This window comes from Rhinolophus ferrumequinum, chromosome 14, assembly GCF_004115265.2.
Source record: "Rhinolophus ferrumequinum isolate MPI-CBG mRhiFer1 chromosome 14, mRhiFer1_v1.p, whole genome shotgun sequence".
Taxonomy (NCBI): Eukaryota; Metazoa; Chordata; class Mammalia; order Chiroptera; family Rhinolophidae; genus Rhinolophus; species Rhinolophus ferrumequinum.
In genome coordinates this window covers 42,331,497-42,358,770 of record NC_046297.1, presented here as the reverse complement: position 1 = coordinate 42,358,770, position 27,274 = coordinate 42,331,497, and the positions used below count along the sequence as shown (strand labels likewise).

General features: G+C 41.4%; 1 protein-coding gene across 4 annotated transcripts in view; it reads left to right on the top strand.

The window, feature by feature from the left end:
* The first annotated feature begins 1,829 nt into the window (after positions 1 to 1,829).
* The window catches only part of SNX31 (sorting nexin 31), a 67,592-nt gene continuing 42,147 nt past the window's right edge, over positions 1,830 to 27,274 (top strand). For all 4 annotated transcript variants that reach the window (XM_033126463.1, XM_033126462.1, XM_033126461.1 and 1 more), the window contains exons 1-4: positions 1,830 to 2,204; positions 2,311 to 2,385; positions 15,063 to 15,177; positions 18,503 to 18,567. In XM_033126463.1, the coding sequence (XP_032982354.1) occupies positions 2,139 to 2,204; positions 2,311 to 2,385; positions 15,063 to 15,177; positions 18,503 to 18,567 (321 nt within the window). In that variant the 5' untranslated portion in view covers positions 1,830 to 2,138. The remainder of the gene's footprint in view (positions 2,205 to 2,310; positions 2,386 to 15,062; positions 15,178 to 18,502; positions 18,568 to 27,274) is intronic.

Below are 27,274 nucleotides of genomic sequence, written 5' to 3'. Positions count from 1 at the left end.
ACAGCCCAGTGCCTACCGTGTGACAGACACACGTGTGGCTGCTGCTCTCCTCTACCTTCCTTCAATCCCAGTGGCCACAGCAAGGTGGGAGGAACTCTATCCTGATTTAACTAAAATAAGAGAATTAGGAGGATTACTTTCCACAGCAACTAAAAATGAGAGACTGTTGAAAGAACTTGGGATGCTTAGTCCAGATAACAAAGGGTTTATATGAATATAATTAACTGAATGCTGGCATCTATTTGAAACCAGAGCTTCTTGAGAAATCAAGAGAGGCTCAAGCCACTTCCATTTAATGAGGTTTCTGGTATATTAATTAAAAAAAGAAACACACATATTTTTTAAAAGGAAAAATATTGGGCCAGCCCCGGTGGCTGAGGTGTTGGAGCGCCATGTCCCTAGAGCCGAGGTCGCTGGTTCAATTCCCACATGGGCCAGTGAGTTGCGCCCTCTACAACTAAGATTGTGAAAAACGGCTCTCTCTGGAGCTGGGCTGCAGTGAGCAGCTGGAGGTCTGCGTGAGCTGGCGTGAGGTGGCATGGGCTGCCACGGGCTGCTGTGTGCTGCGGTGGGCTACCGTGTGCTGTCGTGAGCAGGCAGCAGCCCACAAAAGCTGCTGTGAGCGGCCCACTGAGGACTGGCAACTGACTGCCTCAGACTGGGGGTGGGGGTGGTGTGGGGGGTGGGGGTGCAGCCCAAGGCTCCTAACACCAGCATGGCCCAGGGAACTGTGTCCTACACAACTGGACTGAGAAACATCGGCTTGAACCGGAGGGGAAGGGAGAGGCAGAAGAAGGGGAAAAAAAAGGAAAAATATTTAGTAGTTAAAAAACAAGAAAGCAGGGTTACAAATACAATTAACTGTTGAACAGCGTGGGCCCAGCCCACCACACCCCAGTTGAAAATCCAGGTATAATTTAAGTTGGCCCTTTGAATACTCAGATTCCTGACCTCACATTTAAAATACAGTTGACCCTTGAACAAGGTGGGTTTGAATTGCACTGGTCCATTTACACGAAGATTTTAAAAATCCTTAAGTGTTACATTTAACGAATATTAACACAAAAAAACCTGAACCTAATATAATCGCACTAGTCAGAGTAATTACTAGATTTATGTATTTTTTTTTAAATATTAATTCATAGTGCACTGCAGGCAGTGTTGGCAGGTAATGGGACACAAACTTTTTTCAATCCTGTCAAGCCACCTACTTAAAGACACTGACAACATTGGGAGTTTGACACTGGGGTCTGAATGGGATCTGTCTCTGTCTTTCACCATAGACCTGTTGTGAGGGAGATTGGACATTCAGCAAGCCACAGAGATCAGAACGGGCCCTGGAGTGGACACATGGAGAAGCCTGGTTTCTCCTTGGCTGTGCACCCGCGGCCTCCTACCGCCTATCCTCCAGCACACAGCCCGACCCTGAGATGTTGGAGCGGGGTGGAAAGTAGCTTGTGAATTACTAGTTTAGCTCGAGTGCAGGACATTTATGCGGCCCGAGCAACGATTTTTAACTTTTGGGGGTGCAGGGAACCCTCTGAAAATCTGATAAAAACTCTGGACCTTCTCCCCGGAAGAATTATATCTCCCCAGTCACTCACCCACGCACAGTTTTTTCCCCCAAGAGGCCCCCAGGAGTCCATGGACTCCAGGGTGAAACCCCTGGACGGAGGCCGGCTCTCGCACTCTCTAGGGTCGCTCTCTATTCTGAATTCTGCCCCAGGCCCCGCCTGGCACCTGGGAGCCCTGCCTCGGGTGTAAACTGGCCGTGGGCGGTGGGCGGTGCCCAGCCCTTGGCCATAGACGCGCTCCATTCTCTGCTGGTCCCGGGACTCTAGCTGCACAGCCACAGCGGACCGGGGACCAGGGGGCTGCGCAGCCCGGCCCCCGACCCCACCTGCGGACTCCGAGGGCAAAGGGGAAGCCGCAGCCGGGCCCCGCCCCGGACGGCGTGGCCCGCTATGCTGAGCCCACCGCTCTAGGGGCTCAGAGCCGAATGCTGCGTCGCCTCAAGTCCGGCTCCTCGAGTGTTGGCGGAGCCCCGACTCGCGGACCGCGCCAGCGCCACAGGTCAGGCTTCTCCGCTGCAACTCCAACCCGGACTCGCGGACCCTGCCTCCGCCACCACCCGAGCCATGAAGATGCACTTCTGTATTCCAGTGTCCCAGCAGCAGCCGGACGCGCTGGGGGGACGCTACACGGTGCGCCTGGGACCGGGGTCCGACTGGGCAGGGAGGTGGCGGTGACATGGTTGGGGCTCAGCAGATCGCTGGGCTAATCCGGGATGGGACGTCTCTGTGTTTGCAGCTGTACTCCGTGTACCTGGACGGGTTCCTATTCTGCAGGGTGCGCTACAGCCAGCTGCATCGTTGGAACGAACAGGTGAGCTGGTTCGAGGCAAGTACCAGCTGATTCACCTGAGGCAAGTGAGGAAAAGTACGCCCAGTGGGGTCTAAGCGCGTGACTGTGGCAAGATACTGGGTCTTTTGAGGGCTTCAGGATCCTTCCTAATCTGCGATACAGGGTTATGGTAAGGATTAATTGTGAGTTGCTTGGCAGACAACTCAGTGAATACATGTTGTTTCTCCTAATCATCTACAGCTAGGAGATGAGGGAACAGGGCACAGGTGATTCTCCCAACCAACCGTTTCAGCCCAACGATCCCCACCAGCTCCACCTAGCAGGGTGCTGGGCCATGGTGGGCTCCAATTCACTGCCAGCTGTTCCCCAGGACAATGTCCCCATTCAAAATGAGCAAACCAAATCTAGACCAAGGCGTAGTCTTAGAAATCTTGTACGTGGTATTTAATCTCCTTCCTCTGAGAGTTCTTAAGCTTACCCCCTTTTAAAAAGGTGTGTCTTTATTTTTCTTTTCAAACCACTGCTTTCGTAGGCTTCAAGTACTGGCAGGCTTGGAAACCTATTGTTAGTATTATAACAATAATATCAAGACAGGAGGCCATTTCCCACTGTAGTTTCTCACTCTGATGTCCTGATAGCATTTTCTCTGGGACGAAGACTGATTTATTAGCGTGCTCTAATGGGTTTTATTATCCTAGTAAAGAAGTATTGCAATCTTCAGAATGGGGGTTAGAGGAGTAAAGTTTGGAAATAAATTTCACCCTCTCCCCCACTCCCCATGCACAGATTTTTCTTTTTATTTATTTATTGTTTAGATTTTGTATCACGATGATAAGGGGGGGGGAGAGAGAGAGAGAGAGAGAGAGAGAGAGAAAAGAAAAGAGAGAGAGAGAAAGAAAGAAAGAAAAAAAAGAAAGAAAAGGGAGTGTGGGGACAGAGCCAGGAGTGCAGTTTCCAGGCTCTCGGCCTCACGTGGAAAGGTGCTCACTCTGGTAGTAAATGGCCATCAACTCTGATTGGATGGCCATCAGCTGTAACCAGTGAGCCATTGGCCACTAATATAACTGCCGTGGCTACACTAGCAAAAAATGGGAGCTAGCAAGAAGATGGTGGCTGAGCTAGCAAGCACGGAGTGCAGTTAGCATGGCGGATTGCAGCTAACAAGTGAGATTGGTTGCCAGAGAGAAGTAGACGGGCAGGTTGCGGATAGTGTGGCTCCCGCTTCCTGTGTCTCCAACCCAGCTGCCAGCAAGACTATAGCAGTATGACTCCCATCTATGGCTCTGTGGGTGTTCCTTTTTGGCCTCACCATATCCTGCGTTCTTATGTGGGGAGCGGGACCAGAGACTCCGCATGACACCCTGCATGACAGTGAGGGAGTGAGGAAGGAATCTTGCCTAGGCAATAGCTATTAACATTTTGGGGAGAGTCCTTTCAGACAGTCTCTGGGATTCTAGTAAGTAGACACACTATGTTTTCTTTAAACATCTGTTGATGGACCACTCAGTTTCATTTTTTCTATGAAAAACTTCACTGCAGTGAGCCCTCTTGCTCATACATACAAAAAGCCACTGTACTGTAGTTGTGTATTTGTGTGGTGTCTTTGAATTGCTAGCACATGGTACAGTGCCTGTGCACTAGTGGATCCTCAGCAATGATTGTCAGATGACTGGATGAGGAAGGGCATGGGTTCAGACTTCTGAAAGATGAGAAGCTACTTGTGACCAAAACGTGTTAGGAATGTTGGGAAGACTGCAGAAGCAAGTAGATGGGGATGTCAAAGGAAGAGAAAGGATGTGTTTTAGGCGTTTGGATGAGGAAGTTGAGGTATCATCTCCCACCCTCATCTGCTTTCCTGCAATGTGAGGTAGGATTGGGGAGGTAGACCTCACAAGGTGAAAAGCAGGAGGTAACAGAGAAAAGCAGGAGGACGGTGGAATTGGCTAACCATTTCCTGGCTGGTCACCTCACTTCTTTTCTGGCCTTCAATTTTCTCATCAGAAATAATAAGCAAATAGGTGGTTATGGATGTCAATGTCACAGAGTACTTGTGAGGATTAGGGACCAGTTTCTCATATAGCTTGGTACATAATATATGCTCAGTAAACACTGACCTAAAGGCTTGAAGAATTCCTGAATCTGGCCCATTTTAACCAACAGACTCAGGAGAATGCTTGTTTTCAGAAAAACTTGGACCTATCAAATCCTAGCAGGTCCAGAAGCAGAGACATAAACTGAGTTAACTTTTGATCTTCTGTTTTGGAAGTCATGAACAAGAAGCTGTTTGTGATTCACTGCAGTGGACTCTTAAATATTGAATTGCCACAACCCAGTGCCTTCTGTAGGGTATACAACAGATGCTAATGAATACTTCATATTTGTCCTAGATTTTTCAAGATCCTAAAGTGGAGATCTCTTTATCTGGTTCCCAAATACCTTACACCTTGAAATTATCATTGTTTCGCTTTTCTGTAGGAAAAATACCCATTTTAAAGAAACTAGTTAAATCTTAGGTGGCTATTGGTATTTATTATTAATTTAAAACAAAAACTAACAATTAAGCAATTACTGTGTGCTAAGTTTGGTGCCAAGAGCTTTATATGTAATAGCATGTTTAATTTTTACAACAGTTCTATAAGCTAGGCTTATAGTTAGTCCCATTTAACAGATGAGGAAACTGAGGCACAATTTGCCCAAAGTCATACTGCTCGTAAGGGTTGGAACCAAGATTTGATCTCCAGAACCTGTTCTGATGCATTATGTTTTGTGGTTTCTTACCAAAGTTGACAAAATAAATTGTATCAGTACAACAATTGAGTCAAATGATTGAGTTCAAACTTTTAGGTTGGTGCAAAAGTAGTAATGGTGGCTTTTGCAATTATTTTTAATCTTTAAAACCGCAATTATTTTTGTACCAACATAATATTCTTTTGCTTTATTTTGGAATATCATAAAATTTCCCAATTTTAGGTGTTTAGAGTGATGCAGTAAATGTATACAATTACCACCACCATAATCAAGATAGAGAACAGTTCCCACATTCTACAAGATCCCTTGTCTCCTTTGCCCTTGATCCCCTCACTCTCGCCCCAAGCAACCAAGATCTGCTTTCTGTCATCAGAGTTCCAGGCACAGGATTTAATTCCAGCTGCCCAGCAAGCGCCTGTACTGCAATCGTCATCACTCCCGTTTTATAGACAGAGTCTGAGTAAGGTTGCCAGATATAGCAAATAAAAATACAGGACCCCCAGTGAATTTCCAATAAACAACAAACATTTTTTTTTAAAGTGACTACATCCTGAGCAATATTTGGGACAGGATGACTACATCCTGAGCAATATTTGGGACATACTTCACTGGAAATCCTGTATTTTATCTAGCAACACTAAGTCTGAGGCAAACACTGGGTGACCTCTCCCAGCCACTTTCATCTGGATTTTATTCTTCCTATTCCATAGAAGATGTGAAATGACTCAGAATTCTAAATCTGATTTACACTATAAAAAAGGAAACAATATAAAGGCTCTATTTGTGTGTGTGTGTGTGTGTTGAGTATATAAGTGTATTTCCAATTGATTTTCTGAGAATTTCTGCATCCTGATAGAATAAAAATTTCATCTTATAGAATTAACTGACTTACTCATTTACTAAAGAAAAATTTACTAAGTTCCTATTAGATGCCATGCACTATGTTAAATCAGGTGAAGACTATGAATTGAGCACATGTGAGTTTTGGCTTTAAGATCTGGATTTCTATTTTGTATGTCATATATTGTTTTATATTGCTTGTGTATTAGAACTCTAAGATTAAGGAGGAGCCCCTGGCCTAGGTGAGATGGTCCCTGCTCCTTCTCAGCCAAGCTATATGGAAGCTAATGCATATAAGACCAAACCTGGGCGCAGTTGGTTATATTTCCAAGAGGTCAGTTGTCTGAAGTCATTGCCTGCAGTCCTGTCCCCTGGTGAGGCTCCCTCCAGGTGTGGCAGCTTGCCTCCACTGCTGCTGAATGCTCCCCATCTCTCCACCATGTGAACTGCCTGACCTGACTTCTTTCTGTGCCTTTAGATGAATAAAACCAGTTTGATTTATGTCCCTGCCCTTACCTGCTCCATCTCCCTCAAATGGATTCAAATAAATCTGTGAAGGTAGCATTTAACTGGCTCATTTTGGCCAAGTATTAAAATGAGGCCATCTGTTATGGAAGGCAGTGTGGAGGTTCCTCAAAAAATTACGAATAGACTTACCATATGACCCAGCAATCCCTCTCCTGGGTATCTACCCAAAAAATCTGAAGACATTTATACATAAGGACATGTGTGCTCCAATGTTCATTGCAGCTTTGTTTACGGTGGCCAAGACATGGAAATAATCAAAATGACCTTCGATAGATGAATGGCTAAAGAAGTTGTGGTATATATACGCAATGGAATACTATTCGGTGGTAAGAAAAGATGATATAGGAACATTTGTGACAACATGGATGGATCTTGAGAGTATAATGCTAAGCGAAATAAGTCAGACAGAAAAAGTAGAGAACCATATGATTTCACTGACATGTGGTATATAAACCAAAAACAACAAAAGAACAAGACAAACAAATGAGAAACAAAAACTCACAGACACAGACAATAGTTTAGTGGTTACCAGAGGGTAAGGGGGGTGGGGGGTGGGAGACGAGGGTAAGGGGGATCAAATATATGGTGATGGAAGGAGAACTGACTCTGGGTGGTGAACACAATGGGATTTATAGATGATGTAATACAGAATTGTACACCTGAAATCTATGTAATTTTACTAACAATTGTTACCCCAATAAATTTAAAAAAAAAATGAGGCCATCTGTGTAAGTGATAACTAGACTCTATGAAAAGATGCTTTCCTCTTTGCAAATGTTCTGCCAGCATCAGACATGGCAGTGGGGATCCTTCACTGGGAGAGGAGGGTTGTGTGAGACCATGTGCACTGGTCCAGGCTTTCTTCCTGCCCAGGGCAGACCCAGGTTGGCTCCTTCCCCTCTTTCACCTGATCTTCCCTCTTCCCCAGTCAAACTCGCTGTTGTATCAGGCTGGCCTATTCATTGCCTCTGCCTGGCTCATGTCCCCCTCCTGGAAAGACTCCAGCTTTCTGGCCAACTGGTCAGGGACCAGCCTTTTCTCCAGGCCCCCCTCAAGCCTCACCTCCTCTGGGAAGTTCCCCCTTGATGGCATGAGATGCCTGTTTCTGATTCCTGTGCAGGACCTTGCCATGTTTCTGGTTTTGTTTGTATATTTTGTCTGCCCTGATTACTTAGTTGCAAAAACCAAATAGTAAATAAAGGAATGAAGGCTGTAGGCATGCATACCCAGAATTTTAAAGAATCCTGCTTTAGTACACACTCAATAGAGATTTGGTAAAAGAGGAGGAAGAGGAGGGAAGGGGGAGGAAAATGAGAGGGAGAAGAGGGAAAAAGTAGTGAAGAAACTATGTCCAAGTTCTGCCACTCATCAGCTTGTAGGATCTTGGTTTAAGTCATTTCTCTCCCTAAGCTTTAGGTTACGCTTCTTGTTAAGTAATCTTGTCAAGGTGAAAGGATGTTGTCAGGTACCCTCATTGTCAAGGTGGGAGGATGGCAATGTGAATGGCGGTGATGATCATCTGCCTCACAGTGTTGTTTTGAGGAACAAATGGGATTATGTATAAGCTGCAGGCTGATGTTCTTTGGTACCAGCTGCCACAGCCCAGATTGCTGTGAGTTATGGCTCTTCATCTGAAGAATCTGGGATTTTGACTACAAGGGGCCTTAAAGAGGTGGGATGAGTGAGTCAACATTACAGAAGGAGACTGCAGAAAGGCCATTGTGTCTGTAATTCCATTTGTCTCCGGTCAGCCTGTGAGTGCATAGCCCAGAAGGAGGTAATATTTTCAATTGACCGGTAAAGCCTTCTTCATGTTAAAATGCAGAATTGCACGATGGAAAAATCACAGTAGGAGATTGTGCTGGGATTAAAAAATTATATTATCTGAACATGGTCTTTCCAAAAAAAAGACCAAACAAACTAAAACACCTCACAACAAAGGGACAGAAGTTTGTTATCCTTTTGGTCTCTTGAAACAATTTTTTGAAAGAGTGGGCTGCACTGTAATACCAGAAAATTCTCAGCATGCTCCTGGCTTTAATACCTAAACCATGTGCTGTCTGAGCCCAATAGAAAAAGCTGTATTTTGATAGAGTTGAAGAACTTGTGAGTTGATGAGTGACTTTTGGCAGACTTGACTGCAGTTTACTGTATGTTTATCTTCCCCCTTCCACCAATATTAGAGAAGGGAGGGGAAAGATTGTTTGAGAAGTGAGCTCAGGTTGTAAAACCTGCTGGGAGAGTTTTTGCTCTGTGATGCGTATTAGAACCTTAATCCTTGTTGACTTTCCCCCCTTCAGACCTTGGCCTTAGGGAAGGGGCTTCTGAAAGCTGCTCTCCTACAGATGGATAACCCAGGCAGCCCTGCTGGTTCAAGTCTTCTGTGATTCAAACTAATTTGGGAACATCTGTGACATTTATGAACACACGCCAATGAAGACAATTGCCTTTTAAAGATCACTTAATCAAAAAAGAATTGCATGCGAAGAAGGATTTTGCTTCCATTTAATGGAATTAGCAGAGATGGCGTACAGAAATTCCAGGATATTTGAACAGGCCTGCCGGGGATGATGCTCCATCCTGGTTGCCTTTGGAAAGTCTCTGGCATGGCAGGAAAATATCCTTGAAATTAAATAAAACAGAATTGTTGTTATTTTATACTACTAGATTTAGAAGAAAGTTTGCAAACTTAAATGGCTACGGGGTCAGGCAGGTAATTTAAACGAAAGGTCTGGATCAGGTGAGAGGCAATGAGGAGTGGTGGGAGCTGCTTAGGTCTCTAAAGGCGATGGTTGCCTGAGAGAATGGGAACCCAGTTATTCCACACCTTCTGATTTTTCAAGAGAAGACAGAATATCAGTTCTTTTTAAATAAACTTTAATTCTGTAGACCAGTTTTAGATTTACAGAAAAATTGCAGAGATAGTACAGAGTTCCAATTTTCCCTATTGTTTTCCATTAATATGGTACATTTATTACAGTTAATGAACCAGTATTGATACAATATTATTAAGTATAGTCCATAATTTATTTAGACTTTACCTAATGTCCTTAGTGTTCACCTAATGTCCTATTTCTGTTCCAGGAGCCCATCTAGAATACCACATTACATTTAGTTGTCATATCTCTTTAGGCTCCTCTTGGCTGTGACAGTTTCTCAGACTTTCCTTGTTTTTAATGACTCATTGTCTTGAGGAGTACTGGTCATATATTTTGTGGAACGTCCCTCTCTTGGAATCTCATGTTTTCACATGACCAGACTGGGGTGATGTGTTTTGGGAAGGGAGACCACAAAGGTCAAATGCCATTCTAATTACATCATGTCAAGGGCACCTGCTAGCAACGTGACTTATTACTGTTGATGTTGACCTCGATCACCTTACTGAGGCAGTGTTTGTCAGGTATCTGTAACTCTTCTTCCTCCCCTTCCATAGTGTACTCTTTGGAAGGAAGTCACTATGCACAGCCCATACTTAAAGAGTGGGAAGTTATACTCTATCTCCTTGTGGGATGAGTGTCTACGTAAATTATTTGGGATTCTTCTGTACAGGAGATTTGTCTATTCGCTCCTGTTTATTTGTTCAATAATTTATATCTGTATATGGACTCCTGGATATTTATACTTTGGGTTATACTTCAATACAACTTCATTTTGTTGCTCAAATTATTCTAGCTTTGGCCTGTGGGAGCACTTTCAGTTTGCTCCTATGTCTCTTTCATATACCCCTATTGTTGATTTTTTTGTTTTTGTTGCTGTTGTTGTTTTGAGCACTTCCTTGTTTTCTGGTGCTACAAAGTGCTCCAGACTTCTCTTGCATCTTTACTGCCTCAGTCCTAGATTCAGCCATTTCTCCATGGAGCCCTGGAAGCTTTTATTGGAGAATAGTATTAGAAACCAAGATCTGGGCGCTAGGTGTGTTCCTTGCTGCTGCACTGTTGTTGCTTCCAGTTCCTCTCAGCTGACAGAGTAAGGAATATATATGTGTGTATACACATATCTGTAAATAGTTCTATATGTAGCCATCAGTATCTACAAGATGTCATCAAACAATATGGTAAATGTTTAAATTAAAAAAATATTACAGTAAAAGACACATTGCCATTAATCCTCCTCAAAATACTTCCTCTTGCTTTGAACATACTTATTCCATCATTCTTGCCACTTTCTGAAGCAGTTCTGGAAGTCCTCTTTCGTGAGTGTCTTTAGCTGAATCATTTTGACTTTGGGGAAGAGCCAGAAGTCGCATGGTGCCAGATCTGGAGAATAAAGTGGATGAGGACATACTGTAATATTTTTATTTGACAGAAATTGTCATATACCAGAAGCAACGTGTGACATGGAGTGTTATCATGATGGAGGATGATTTACGGCACACTTTAAAACACACTTTCTCTCAAACGTAGCTCACACCTGACTGACTGCACTGAACAAGTTGAAACTTGTTACATACTCTTACTAAGGTTCAATGTGCCCGCTTCCTGTATCGAAGATCCCTGCGTTTCCATTGGATGGCACTAGGTAGCAGCATTCACTGTATGTTTTGATCACAGTGGAAAGGCTCTGTGTCACACATCGCTTCTGGTACAGCAGTTTCTGTCAAATAAAAACATTACAGTGTGTCCTCATCCACCTTATTCACCAGATCTGGCACCGTGCGACTTCTGGATCTTCCCTAAAGTCAAAATGACCATAAAAGGTAAACATTTTGAATCGATTCAGGACATCAAGGCAACCACAACAGTGCAACTAAAGACAATCATGAAAGAGGACTTCCAGAACTGCTTCAGAAAGTAGCAAGAATGTGGGATAAGTATGTTCAAAGTGAGGGGAAGTATTTTGAGGAGGATTAATGGCAATGTGTCTTTTACTGTAATAATTTTTTTTTTAAATTTAAACATTCACGGTAAATTTTTTAAAAGATGTTACGGGGGAAGGGGAGCAGGAATTTGTTGGGGAACAGTGTGTATTTCCAGGACTTTATTGGGGAACAGTATGTTTTTCCCAGGAACCATCAGCTCCAAGTCAAGTTGTTGTACTTTCAGTCTTAGTTGTGGAGGGTGCAGCTCAGCTCCAAGTACAGTTGCCCTTGTTGAATCTTAGTTGCAGGGGGCACAGCGCGCCATCCCTTGTGGGAGTTGAACCGGCAACCTTGTGGTTGAGAGCACATGATCCAACCATCTGGCAGCCCAGGAGCTCAGCAGCAGCTCAGCTCAAGGGTGTTCAATCTTAGTTGCAGGGGGCACAGCCCACCATCCCTTGCAGGGGTCGAACTGGCAACCTTGTGTTTGAGAGCACACACTCCAACCAACTGAGCCATCCAGTCACCCAGGAGCTCAGTGGCAGCTCAGCAGCAGCTTGTTGTCTTCACTCTAGTTGCGGAGGGTGCAGCCCGCTGACCTATGTGGGAATCGAACCGGTAACCCTGTTGCCTAGAGCTCACGCTCTAACCAACTGAGCCACCTGTCCTCCTCACGGTAGTTTTTATTACACCTGGTATGTTAAGCTAAACATGAGTTTATACCAATATCCCCAACTATAATCCATTACCAATGGATCTTTCTAGCCGACTCCCCTTACTTATCTGTAAACTCCCACTCCAACAGTGAGAAACCTGATTCCTACTTCCTGCTGTCTGTGTATTTACTTAATTGTTTGATTCTGTACGCACACATAGCAATATTTGAGTTGTTAAGCTGTACCTACATAGGAAACAACTTTATCAACTAGAACACAGTTCTTATGTACAGCTTCTTTTGTCTTTAGTTTTACAGACTCCACTGATCACTCCACTTGTTTCCCTTCATTGCTAAGTTTCAGACATTTGTAATATGGTTAATTTCTTTTGTCATATTCTGCATTCCATCCTGGGTTTTCCCCTACCTTTTAAATGATTTTTAAAATATTTTCATGTTAAGGTTGTGTTGTAAAGTTTAATAGGTTTGACAACAACATAGCATCATGTATCCACAATGACAGTATAATACAGAATAATTTCACTACCCTAAAAAATTGCTTCACCAATTCAATGCCCCCCATGCCAACCTCCTGGGGACCATTGATCTTTTTGTTATCTCTATAATTTTGCTTTCTCCAAAATGTCATATAATTGAAATCATGCAGTATACAGCTTTTCCAGACTGTCTTCTTTCACTTATCAGTATGCTTTTAAGTTTCCTCCATGTCTTTTCATGGCTTGACAGCTCATTTCTTTTTATTGCTGGATAATATTCCACTGTATGGATGTACCACAGTATGTTTTTCCATTCACATATCAAAGAACATCGTGGTTGCTTCTAGTTTTGGACAGTTATGAATAAAGCAGCTACAAACATTCACATGCATGTTTTTGTGGACATAGTTTTCAAATTTAGCATACATATCTGGGAGTATGATTACTGGATATTACATAGTAAATATTATAGAGTGTTGTATGGTAAAGCTACATTAGCTTGTAAGAAATTGTCAGACTATCTTCCAAAGTGGCTATCCCATTCTATATTCCCTCCAGGACATGAGTTTAAAATTTTTTAAATCACAAAAATAAATGTTGGGGTCAAATTCAAATTCTCTAAAAATCAAACAACAACCTAGCAGACTAAACAAAACACATCAGGATGCTCTATCTGTCCTATAGGCAGGCAATTAACATCTAGAAAGTTATCAACTGTCTAGATGTTAGGCAAACACTGTCTAATAGCATTTTCTGTGCTATGGAAATGCTCCTTATTGGCTTCATCCGATTCAGTAGGAACTTGCCATGTTTCGAGTGACTATTGAGTATTTGAAATGTTGCTAGTATGACTGGAGAACTGAATTTTAATTTCATTTAATTAAGTTTAAATTTAAGTAGTCACAGGTAGCTAATGGACGTCATATTGGATGGCACAGTTCTAGACCATTTTAAGGATATTTGTCTTTATTTGAGTGAGATGGGAAACCATGAAGGATTTGAGCAAGGCAGTAGAATGATCTAACCTACATTTTAAAGTATCATCTTAGATTCAGAATTAGGAATAAACTGAAGGGAGTCAAGGGCATAAACAGCGAGATCTCTTAGAAGTACAATAATCTGAAAAAGAGACAGTGGTTTGGATTGGGCTGACAGCAGTGGGGGTGGAGAGAAGTGGTGAGGTTCTCCATGCATTTTGAAGTTAGAACCTGTGCAAGGTAAATATTTGCCAAATGCACACTGTATTTGTGACAAAGGCCATGGAATTAAAATTCTTACCTGTTTGCAGTCTCATTTCTGTCAGCTCTGCTTTCATTTTCTTTAAGCCATTGTATTTGTTTTGTTTTTAATTTTTATTGGAGAATATTGGGGAATAGTGTGTTTCTCGAGGGCCCATCAGTTCCAAGTCGTTGTCCTTCAATCTAGTTGTGGAGGGCGCAGCTCAGCTCCAAATCCAGTCACCGTTTTCAATCTTTAGTTGCGGAGGGCGCAGCCCACCATCCCATGCGGGAATTTGAACTGGCAACTTGTTGTTGAGAGCTCTCTCTCTAACCAACTAAGCTATCTGGCCACCCTAGCCATTGGTTTTGATCATAGAATTTTAGCCCTCCTGCTCCAGAGGTGCCATGTTAAAACCTGACTGGGTTTCTGATTGGTTTCTTTTCTCCTATTTTAAAGAGAATGATGCTGTGCCTTATCTTCAAGCCACAGCTGTAAGTGTAGGACTGGAATGAAGAAGATGCACTTTGCTTATCTTAATTTAAAAATTATTTTTAATGCACCCACTATTAACTTGCATAAATATAAGTGCCATGGTCTTGGGTCATATGTGGATGGGTAGGAGGGAAGGAAGGGTCTGACTGAATTTCTAGTGGGATTGCATGTCAGCCTTATAGGAATTCTATAAACTGGCACTGTCCAAAAGAAATATAAGCCCCATATGTAATTTAAAATTTTCTGGTAACCTGATTAAAAAGCATAAAAAGAAACAAGTTGAAATAGTTTTAATATATTTCACTTAATTCAATATATTCAAAATATTACCATTTCAACATATAATCAATATAAAAAAATTATTAGATCTTTCACATTCTCTTTTCTAAGCAACTACGTCTTCATAATCTGCATTGTGTTCTGACACTTCCGGCACATCTCAACTTAGACGAGCCCCATTTCCAGTGATTTTTAGCCACAGGTGGATTAGTGGCTGCCATATTAGCACAGCTGTAAGCATCTGTTATGTTCAGATTTGGTGGAGGTGGGGTGGGGAATTAAATTCCTAACCATTGTCATTGATATCACAGATACTATTTTGATATAAATTAAAGAAATTGTATGATGTGAGTAGTGAGTGGGCAGTCTTGTAAAAACAAATGAAAAATCAAAATGTACCCCAAACCTACCAAACTTAGACTGAAGTTGTTACTCTGTGATATGTCTAATAATATCTCTAGAAACCTATACTGAAATAAATTCCTCCTTAAGCCACAGTATCCCTCCTTTTCGCCACTAGGAAGAGTTAATTTTAAATAAAGTGCTGGAGTGAGGTGTGCCCTAAGCGGAGGCTTTGATGTCTCACTAACCTTGAATTAGAGACTCTTGGCCATAAATGTGTGTTTTCTGGATCTTTCAGCTGAGACGGGTCTTTGGAAATTGCCTGCCTCCTTTTCCACCAAAGTACTATCTTGCGATGACCACATCTATGGCGGATGAGAGGAGGGACCAGTTGGAACAATATTTGCAAAATGGTAAGTATTTGGATTTTTTCATTACAGATTCATTGAGATTTAGGTTACACACCATAAAATTCATTCATTTCGATCTACAACTCAGTGGTTATTAGTATATTTACAGGATTGTACAATCATCACCATGATCTAATTTGAGAACATTTTCATCTCTCCAGAAAGAAACCTCATACCTATTATCAGTCACTCCCTCGTCCTCTCCTCCACCGGCCCTGTCACTCACTACACTAATTTCCGTCTTTATAGAGTTGCCTGTTCTGGACATTTCAGATACATGGAATCATGCAATACGTGGCCTTTGTATTTGGTTTTAGAAATACTTTTTATTTTCTCTAGCTTACTTTATTGTAAGAATATAGTATATAATACATATAACACAAAAAATGTGTGTTAATCAACTGTTTAAGTTATCGCTAATGTTTCCAGTCAACAAAAGTCTATTAGTCGTTAAGTTTTGGGGGAGTCAGAAGTTATACTCAGATTTTTGACTGCATGGAGATCAGCATCCCTAACCCCCATGATGTTCAAGTGTCAAATGTATACAATAAAAGGTACATTCCCTTCCACCCCAAACCCCCAGGCTTCTAGAAATAAACACTATTACAGGTGTCTTATGTATTCCTCCGAAACTATCTGAGGATAGTGTATAGTAGTGTGTATTATATCCCTGTTTGTTCAACACTAATTGAAATTAAAACTTTTTTAAATTAGATTTATTGGGGTGACATTGGGTGAGTAAAATTATATAGGTTTCAAGTGTACAAGTCTGTAATACACCATCTATAAATCCCATTGTGTGTTCACCACCCAGAGTCACTTCTCCTACCATCACCATATATTTGACCCCCTTCACCCCATTCTATCACCCCCCATTCCTTACCCTCTGGTAACCACTAAACTGTTGTCTGTCTATAATGTTTGTTTGTTTGTCTTGTTCATTTGATGCTTTCAGTTTTATATCCCGCATATGAGTGAAATCATACGGTTCTTGACTTTTTGTCTGACTTATTTTGCTTAGCATGGTAATCTCAAGATTCATCCATGTTGTCGCAAATGTCAGTATTTCATCTTTTCTTATGGCCGAGTAATATTCCACTGTATATATGAATTACATCTTTTTTATACAATCATCTATCGAAGGACACTTTGGTTGTTTCCCTGTCTTGACTACCGTGAATAATGCTGCAATGAACATAGGGGTACACATATCTTTATGGATAAATGTTTTCAGATTTTTTTTGGTAGATAACCCAGAAGGGGGATTGCTGGGTCATATGGTAATTCTATTCTTAATTTTTTGAGGAACTTCCATGCTGTTGTCCATAGTGACTATACCAACTTACATTCCCACCAGCAGTGTATGAGGGTTCCTTTTTCTCCACAACCTCTCCAACACCTGTTATTACTTGTCTTGTTGATAACAGCCATTCTAACATGTGTGAGGTGGTAGCTCATTGTGGTTTTGATTTGCATTTTCCTAATAGCATTTTCCTTGAGCATTTTTCAGATATCTGTTGGCCATTTGTTTGAGAAGTGGCTGTTCAGGTCCTCTGCCCATTTTTTAATTGGATTGTTTGTTTGTTTTTTGTTGAGTTGTATGAATTCTTTATATATTTTGGATATTAGCTCCTTATTGGAGGTATTGTTTGTGAATATCTTCTCCCATTCAGTTGGTTGCTTCTTTGCTTTGTTGATGATTTCTTTTGCTTTGCAGAGGTTTTTTAGTTTGATATAGTCCCATTCATTTATTTTTACTTTTACTTCCATTGCCTTTGAGATCAAATTCATAAAATAGAAAAAAAAATCAGATTTGTATGGAATCACAAAAGACCCTGAATAGCCAAAACAATCCAAAGAAAAAAGAACAAGGCCGGTGGTATCACATTCGCTGACTTCAATTTATACTTCAAAGTGATAGTAATCAAAACAGCATGGTATTGGCAGAAAAACAGACACACAGACCAATGGAATAGAATTGAGAATGCAGAAATAAACACACATATATATGGGCAGATAATTTTCAACAAAGGAGCCAAAAACATACAATGGAGAAAAGAAATAAGAAGAGGGAATGTTTGAAAGCCATGTGCAAAAGAATGAAACTAGACTGCTGTCACCATATACCAAAATTAACTCAAAATGGATCAAAGACCTAAACATAAAACTTGAAACAATAAATTGCATAGAAGAAAGCATAGGTACTAAACTTATGGACCTTGGGTTCAGAGAAGATTTTATGATTTAACACTCATTGAAATTTACATACTTTATCTGATTTTTAAAAACTTTTTATTCTGAAAGAATCTCTAACTTACAGAAAAGTTGCAAAAAAACCCACAAAAATTTCTGTATACTCTTCATTCAGATTTCTCAAATGTTAACATTTTACATTTGTTTCCTGTGTGTTTGTGTTATGATGTGTGTGTATGTATGTGTATGTATACATATAAATATAATTTTTGAAACACTTGCGTTGCACACACAATCCACATCACCCTTAAATACTTCTGTATTTCCTAAGATCAAGGACATTCCCTTCTATAACCACAAGATGATTATCAAAATCAGGCAATTACAGTGATATTATAATGTTTTCTAATCTAGAGACCTTATTCAAACTTCACCAACAATTCCACAGATGTCCTTCGTAGCAAAAGAAAGAAAAATTCTTTTGTATGTTGATTTTTTTCCTCTTAAAATATATATCTGACAGATAATTCTAGATCAGCAATTATAGATTTATCCTCGTTATTTCTCATGGCTGCACATTTTCTTTTAAAATACAGTAAATGAAAATTTTAGAAGTGATCTATTTCCCATTCATCTTTTGTAATGGAGAATATACCTCCTTCAGACCTGTTAAATAAGCCCTTCCCAGCTCAAAATGTAATGTTTTTAAAATTTTTGTTCTCTCTTGGTTTATTTTCTCACATCTTAAAAAAACCTCCTTTAACAACTGGCCTTTCACAAATGATCACGGTGCTTAAGGGTCACTTTCCCAGGCATGGCCTTTATCCATGTCATCAGGCTGTCTCATGCATCCACTTTGGTAAGATGGTATGGAGTGATTTGGGTATGCATGAATAAAGGGAGATTCCTGGAAACTGTCACGTGGCATTGGTGTGAGGGGTTCATGTTGTCAGGGCTGCCTGGAGGAGGCAAGCGCTACAGATTTTCATGTATCTGAGAGGTCACAAGGTCCACTGTCTTCGAGGAGGCAGCAGCGCGCTGGCAAGGCCTGGAGGGTTCCCTGGAAGACAGAGCATTTTAATAGAGAAGTCAACCCAGCCCCGTGCTAACCTAGCTTTCTGTCCATGTTTTTCAGTAACCGTGGACCCAAACATGTTGAGAAGTGATGTCTTCGTTGATTTTTTAAAACGGGTACAGCTGGTAAGATTGCTCTTTTTTACTAAAGTCATATTTCGATGCAGAACATGTCCCTTGGTTAACCATGTGTGCTTTCCAGCCGTCAGCCCCCACAGACGCTTACCTCAACTGGTATCAGTGTTGCATGTCAAACAGAACATTGGAGACTTGACACAGGATGGGTGTGTGTCTGGGGGCTGTGGTGGAAGGCACCTTGGTCAGGAGCCTTTCTAAAGAAAATGACATCTAAGCTCGTATTGGTAGATTTCTGGGGTGGGTAGGGAGATAAGATTTTACTCTAGCTTTTATTCCCATTAGAGGAAAAACTAACAAAGCTGTAATATCTGGTGGTCCGGGAGACTCATGACCGATATTAGGAAAAGGGAAGCAGTCACCACTTCTTATGGGGGGTGGACCTTCTCCAGCTGCCAGTAGACCCTTCCCCTGACCCCTTCTAGGACCAGAGTGATTTACCAGCAGCAAAAAGGATTGATCCTGCAGGGCTGGTGGGAGCTGTGAGGGCAGGAATGACCAGTGGTGATACATGGATGTGCCAGACCATGGAAGGAGCCCAACGAGAGGGATGAGGCAGTTTCCTCACCTCAGTATTGTACAGACCCCACCTGGATATTTTCACTGCATCTCATATGTTTTTGGCCTGCAGTTTCCAAGTGGTTATTGCTAAATAATCACAGGCTCACAGACCTGGCTCTCCAGGGCTGAGCAAGTACAAGAACATCTTCCCGTCTCTGGGCAAGGACGCACAACATAAGAAACATGAATACATGTGACCTTCCAGGAGTCCAAGGGAAGCCTTTACCAATGATGGCCAAAGGCAAGCTGCAAAAATAAGAGGGGTTTGCTTCTACAGGGACATTTAATCTGGGCTAGGCCCGTGCTTTAGGTGCAGTATCTAATTTCTCCCTTCCAACTTGTTAGAAGAGGTGATATTAGTGTCTGTTTTTCAGGTTTCAGGTTAAGTAACTTGTCCAAGGACCCCTGTCTTGTAAGTGGAAGAGATAGGATCTGAACCCAGGAAGCCTGGATCCAGAGGCCTTGCTCCATTGAGGTTGTGAGGTGTTTCTACAGTGGTTGTGGCCTACCTAGCCCTGCCTCCCACTGGGTCCCCCTTGTCTTGTGTGTCTAGACTCACTTGACTTACTATTTTCTGTGATCGATCACCTTCGAGATGAAGATAATTTTTTTTTTAATGTAAGTGTATACCTTTATTGGAAGTACTATAAATTCTATTGTATACAATATCCAAAAACAAAAGAGGAACTAATATATCTTTATCACCTATTAGATGCTAAGTTCTAAGCTATTTTCAATTACACATCCTTTAATCCTCATAAGAACTCCTAGGCAGTTTCATTAGACAGGGATACTGAGGCTCAGAGTTTTATAAATTTTTCCAAGGTAAAATTGTTAGAAGAAACTTGCAGAGCTGAGACTTGAATCCTCTTACTTGAGAGTACACTGCCATTCCACCACAACACATTTCCAAGTATTGCAGGCAATACACAGGTAAATAAGATACAGCCTCTAGGAGTTTGGAAAGTAAGACGTATATTGATAAATGATAATATTTGAATTTTATTGTTAAAAAGATCCAGTATAGCCATCTTAGATGTAGATGAAGGGACTTTTGAAGAGGCAAAACTGAAGTCTTTAGATTAAAGACCTTTTTATGTTCTTGGTTCTTAAACTGTCATGTTCTATGTCCTCGTGTGAACAACATATTTGAGAGAAAAAGGCTGAAAAGGTATTTGGAGTGGCTTTTGTGTGCCTGGGAAGTTAGGGTAACTTATGTATTTGGGAAGTTTTGCCCATCGTGGCTATGTTTCGAGGATATATTTCCTCATTTGCCTCATTTCCTCTTAAGGATGCTTCCTTTGTAGCTAAATGATTAGGGCCCATTATTAAAGGTGGTGGAAATTTAGAGCTTGGTGAGTCCAAGTATGGATTTTCTTGGATAAGAAAACTCAGGAATAAGCACCATGGCTATCAGACATTCCTCTACCTCGGAGAGAATCAATAAAGCACTCTGATTGATCTTTGGGAAATTAACAAATTTCTCAGGTTATTAAATTTGATGAAAGGAATTATTAGCACATGGTTTAAAGTGTGTTCAGGCAGTCCGTGGTATGGGAGAATTTCAGTGTTTCTTAAAGATAAATGTGTTCAATTTTCTAGTGTGAATTGTTCATTTTGTTTCTTGATCCACCTTAGATCAGGATGACAGCTTACTTAAGGTTTTGTTTTTCTGCATTCCAAATCTACCAAGTTGGCTTTTTTCCTCTAATTGTATTTTGTGTGTTGCTTTTACATTTTACTAATTATACACATTCTAATAAAATTCAGATATCACAAAGAGAGGCAAACTTTTCCTTGATCACAATGCGAATCCTAGAATATTTTACCTGTTGCACACTGGCTTTTATCTTGTAATATAAAGGTTTTTCGATGCCATAATTTATCCTCTTTACCATATTGTTCAAAAAAAAATTTTTCCAAAGCAAAATGTGCTCATATTTTAAAAAGTAAAATAGCGCTAAAAAGGATTATAGCATAACCATCTCCTGCTCTCCAGAGGCAATAGCTTTCAAATCTTTTAGCTTTTTCTTCAGAGATTTAAAAATCTGGAGGTTAATGACATACATCTCTAACTTTCTCTTGTTCTTCAATTTGTAGACATAATCTACTGACTGCCGGTTACGGGGGATGAGGATTTCAGCTATATTTTTTCTTCCAGCTTTCTAGTATCACCTTCTTCCATTCTCCTCTTCTCCCCAATTTTGTTATGTAGCAATTAAAAAAAAAAATAAATCCTTAGTATTTTGATCACCTTAATACATATGTAACTATTTCTTACTGCTAAATAAATAATGTTTATAATTACCTTTACTTTTTAAAACAACTTTTGTTATTCCTGGAGTTAAAAAGGCATCATTTAAAAGAAAAATGTATGTTTAGTTGTCTTTAAACATATGACTCTTTCCATACCTATCGCAATGCTGAAAACAGAATTTTCCCCACAGTCTATCCAGTCAGATTCTTTTCTTGGAGAGGATTCACGCAGAGTCTCTGTTAAAGCTGAGACTTGAGTGAGTTTTCCTGCTAGTAGGAAATAGCCAGTAGAAAAAGAGAGCTGGAGACTGGAGTGGGCGGGATTGGTCTTGATAAGCAATGGCGCCAAGTACTTGAGGAAGGAGGACTGAACATGAATTGGGATCGAGTGGAGGAAGGATGCCTTTTAAACCAAGTGTGAGACAAAGAGAAAGACCAAGATAGGGCTAGGCAACGCTCATGGTCCAAGATTTATGAGTATAAGTAGAGTGAGTCCCTTCTTGATGTTTCTTTTGTAGTTATAGGAGGCGAGGCCACCTGGTGGGTTGAGGAATGTGGTTGGTGGTTCAGGGAAAGTGAAGAAGGTTGAAATAGAGTGTGAGTCAGAACTCTATTGACTGAAGTAACGTGTAGGACATGCCAGAGAGAAGGAAGGAGACTGAGGGCCAATTGCTAGCCAATGTGTCTCATTCCAACCAATGGCAAAGAATTGGGTGATCCTTGAACCTTTTGCCTGCCTTAATGTAGAGGTTACCCACTGAGAGAAAGTTATCTCAACTGAAACCATTGTTGCTGTGTTAAACAGAACATTGGAGACTTTAATATTAATGTTCTCTTCTAAAATACCAGTAGTGTAAATATGCAGTGATGGACTAGCGAGGGAGGTAATGTGTATAAACAATCAATGTTTAAATGTTCCATTTTAGATGACACCATCCTAGTTTTGTTTTAGCTTCTCACTTAGATTATTTTGAGAAATATGGCACCAAGATTTTTCAAATACCTATTTGTGCAGGCACTGTTCAAAATGAATTTATTGCATAATCCCTGCTCTGAAGGAGTTTATCATCTAAGCAGCCATCTAATCCAGCTGTAAACAAATTATGTATAAAAAAGCCAAGAACATTCAACAAATAAACACTTAGAGTGGATAAGGTAGATTTCAGCTACTTTCTTATTAGTCAGACCTTTTTCAGTTGCAAGGACTAAACTCACAAATGCAAAAAGTATTCATTTAAATGAAAAGTCGAAGTTTGACTGGCACTCTTTTCCCACTCTCCAAGCTCTGCTTTTTCTCTTTGTTGACTTCATTCTCACATAGCGTCTCTCCATTCTGAAAAAATGGCCATTTGTTTCAAAATTAGCAGCCCCAGCTGAAGGAGAATACCCTCAACTTCCATCCTCTTTCTTTCTAATGGAACCAGAACTCCATTGGGGGAGGCAACCTGCAGGTACCGTGTTTCCCTGAAAATAAGACCCAGCCGTCCGGGTCTTATTAAATCAGCTCTAATGAGCCATTTGGAGCCAAAATTAATATAAAACCAGGTCTTACTTTAATATGAGACTGGGTCTTTAATATAATATATAATATAATATAATACTGTGTCTTATATTATCTTATTTTAATATAAGAGCAGTCTTATATAATATAATGTAATACAAGACCAGGTCTGGCTAGGTCTTATTTTCGGGGAAACATGATAATTGCTAGAGAGAAGGAGGAAGGAAAGTTAAGGGGCGGTTGCCAACTGACTTGTCTCAACCTGACCAATGGCAAAAGGCTGAGTGTCTGTGACTGAATCAGAAATATATATTTGGTCTCTGAACTGGGTTTCTGACACAGAGTTCCAAACACCCTTGTAATTTCCTGAGTGATGGGGTGCTAGGCTGTCTTGCACAGCGCCTCTAAGACTCATATATAGACGTGGAGTTATATAATGTTGCACACCTGAAACTTATATAATGTTATAAACCAATGTTACTGCAGTTTTTTAAAAAAAACAGTGTATTTTTGTATGCTAATGACATTACTAGTGACTGGGGGCCCCTAGGTAGCTTCGAGATGGGGTCTGGTCAAAGGCATAATTACAGGGGTGGAACTTTTAGCCCCAACTTCCAGCCCCCGGGGGAGGGGTGAGAGATTGAGTTAATAGTTGGTCACGCCTACGTGAGGAAGCCTCCATAAAAATCCCTGAACTACAGGGTTTGGAGAGCTTCAGGGCTGGGGAACGTGCAGAGGTGCTGGGAGGTGGTGTACGTGGAGAGGGCATGGAAGCTCTGCGCCCCTCCCCACTTACCTTGCCTCTTCCATCTGGCTCTTCCTGACTTGTATCCTTTATAATAAATGGGTAATTGTAAGTAAAGAGCTTTCCTGAGTTCTGTGAGCTGTTCTAGAAAATTATCAAACTTGAGGAGGGTATCATGGGAACCCCCGATTTAGAGCTGGTTGGCCTGAAGTATGAGAGGCCTGCACTTGCGATTGGTGTCTGAAGTTGGGGAGGGGCAGCCTTGTGGGACTGAGCCCTGAACCTTTGGGGTCTGTGCTAACTCCAGGTACTTAGTGTCAGAAGTATTGGTGTGAGTAGAGGAAAACAGTGCTTTTCTCTTTAGTGTCCAATGAGCAATGTAAGAACATTGGAGGATTTTAAGCAAGAGGATATTCTTAGGTTTGCATTAAAAAATATTTCTCTCCTGTGTTTTGAGTCCCAGCGGACATGCCAAGGACTTTGGGGGCTTCAATCACCTCCCCCACACTACCTCAAATAAATGTCCTTAAGTTGGGGAAAAAAAACCCCAAAACAGTATATATGTAAAATCTGGCTGCTGTGTGGAGAGTGCTTTGTAGGAGGGAAAGCATGGAATGGAGGCAGGGAGACCAATAAGGAGGCCATGGTAGGCATCTAGGAGAGAGGATATGTCTGTTGGGTCTAAGCTTCTGGAGATGAAAACGGGATGGATTCAAGAGATAGTTTAAGATGTAAAATGTACAGGACTCTGAACTTGATTAGATATGAGTATTGAAAACATCTTCCTGAATCTTTCCTTGATTCCTTTTATCTGTTGCCACTAATTCAAATCAAAGATATAACTTCCTCCTCATTCCCAACACTAACAAAACAATAAAGCTGCCATTGCAGTGACTGTAATGAGTGCCGTTCCAGGTTCCACATGTTACCTCCTTGAATCCTCACCAGAGCCCTATGAGGTGGGCGCTATTACCATCCTTATTTTAGAGCTGAAGGAATGAGGTATAAAAAGGGAAAGGAACCTTTCAGGTCTATACAAGGTCACATACCGTGAGTGGGAAAGGTAGGCGGCTCACCTACGCGGTCTGCTCTGTGGATTGTGTGCTTCTTAACCATGCACGTGGTCTGGCCCGGTCTCTTAGCACCTTACCCACGGATTACTGCAACCAACCTATCCTGAGTCTCCCCCATCTTCCAGACTCTAGTCCATTTGCACCACACTTCCAGACAAATCCTTCTATAACTCTATTTCTATCCTTCCATTTCCCTGATCCAGAATCACCATGGCTTCCTTTTGCCTTTTTAATAAAATTCTCAAGCGTCTGATTTCTGTGCCATCTATAATCTGACTTGCTCTACCAGTCCAATCTGCGTCTTCACTTTTCTTTCGCAGAAGAATTTAATAAAGACATGCATTTATATTGTTTCGATATTTTACTGGTCTGTAATATGGTTTGAATTGGCAGTTGCATTGAGGTAACCTAAGTTAATGGTAGGCTTTCCTTTAGAATCATCAACAAACACTGACATTCTTTCCATTGATTTTGTGAGTGGTTTTCCCCTGAGGCAACAGATATCTGTGATTATAGGCCAAAAACCTGTAAGAATCCAAGACCTGAGCAAAGGTGTACCTAGAAAAGGACTATTTGCAACAGTTGCTCTGGGGAATCCCTTATCGCTGATTACCTGTGTATCAGCTAAGTATGGGGTCTTGGGGGGTCCTGGTGTGGTTCATAATCAATCAGCTATGACTGCAGGGAACTAGGGAAACCTTCCAAAATTCCCCTGGAAAAGTAGAAGTGAACAAAGTATGGCCTGAGGTTGTATGGGGATTGCTCAGAGCCTATGTCGTGGAGGAGGCAAACCGGTGGCCCTGACATTTTGTGGAAGGGCTTGGAGTGATTCTCAAAGGATTCTGGGAAATGAGTTGTCCCAGCACTGGACGCTTGGAGGGAAAACCTGATAGGCGGTTCTGCATTTGCTGATTCCAAGGCCAGTTCTGACCCCAGTCCAGAAGCCACAGGACTGTTTGAAAACTGACACAGTGATCAGTAAGTGGCAAATTCTTATGTAGCCGGAAACTTATTTTATGTGGAGGGAAACAGCATAACATAGTACCTTACGCTGGTATTATGGTGGTAACCTGGTGGCTATAGAACTTAATCCAAACAGACACTTTGGGGAGTGAAAGGAGTGCTATAGTTATTACACTTGTGTGAGACCACTTTGGTTGCCATAACAAAGTACAGACTGGGTAGCTTAAGTAACAGAAATTCCTAGACCTATGAGAAATAAATTAGCTTTTTGTGCATGCATGGAGCAAGAGCAAGCTCTTTCGTCTGTCTTCTTATAAGGGCACTGATCCCATCATGAGATACATGACCTCACCTAACACTGATCCTCTCCCAAAGGCCCCTTCTCCAAATACCATCATACTGGAGGTTAGGGCCTCCACATATGAATGCGGGGTGGGGTGGGGGGCGAGAGCGTGGCCAGGAGACAAAAACGTTCAGTCCATAGCAATGCTGGATGCCAGGCTCATACTAGAACCTTCCTGGACCAGCTGGGGGATGTGTCCACTCTATGTAGGGCCCAGGCCCTAGAGTCATGTGGAGCTGGCCTTGCCTCCTGCCTCTGCCACCATCTGGTGTGTCCTCAGGCAACTTATTTAACCTTTGTGAACTATTACTTCACCTGAAAAAAAAGAGATTAATAAGTATGTATACCTCATGGAGTTGTTCTGAGAATTAAATGAGCTACTGTGTGTGAAGCAGTTAGCACACAGCACAGTGATCAGTATCAGGACCTAACAGTATATTTGTATATAACAAATTAGATGTATTTATTCATAAATAATATACTATTTATACAGTTGCCTATATGTATAGACATAATACATTCATAAACATATGTTGTTTTTTTGGAGCAGCCTTTTGAATTTGGAAAACAGCAGATTTTCTCTTCTAAAGTGCTTAGGTTCAGAATCATAGAAACTTAGTAATTATAAGTATGAGGGAGAAGGGGAGTTAAAATTTAAAGTCAAAGCTTGCCTTTTGATAGCAAAATTAGGCAAAATAAGCCTGACACTAATGTGATTGGCCTTTTGAGTTAACTGGACAATGTGGTTGAGTTGTTGGATCCCTCTGGTTTCCTATAAAACCTAATGCCTAATCTGTTGTCTGGGAATGGTGGAGGGGTCGTGGCTGGGTGGGGGTGTGTTCAGGAAGACTAAGGAAAAGGGAGGTGTTGCCTGTTAAGGTAGAAGGGTTTCACCTGGTCAGCTTACCTGAGCCCCAAGTTTGCAATGTCCAATCTTCAGGTTGACCATTTGGATCTCTTCTCCCCAACCTGATACCAGAAAGGATACTTGGGCTGGATAAAAAGTTGTAGTCACTAAAAACAGATCACACCTCACTCCCCACCCCCGCCTCCGCCTTCTGTATTACTAATATTCTGGCTTATATAGTAGGCTTAGAACACAGAAAACGATTTGAGTGACTCTCAGTTCTCCCAGAGATGACCCATAGCTGGTACCATTCTAAATGCCTAGGAGAGAAATGAACTTAGTACATACAGTGGATGATGGGACATTAGGAATTAATCCTATTGTAGATCCCGCGATGAGAAAGGCTGTG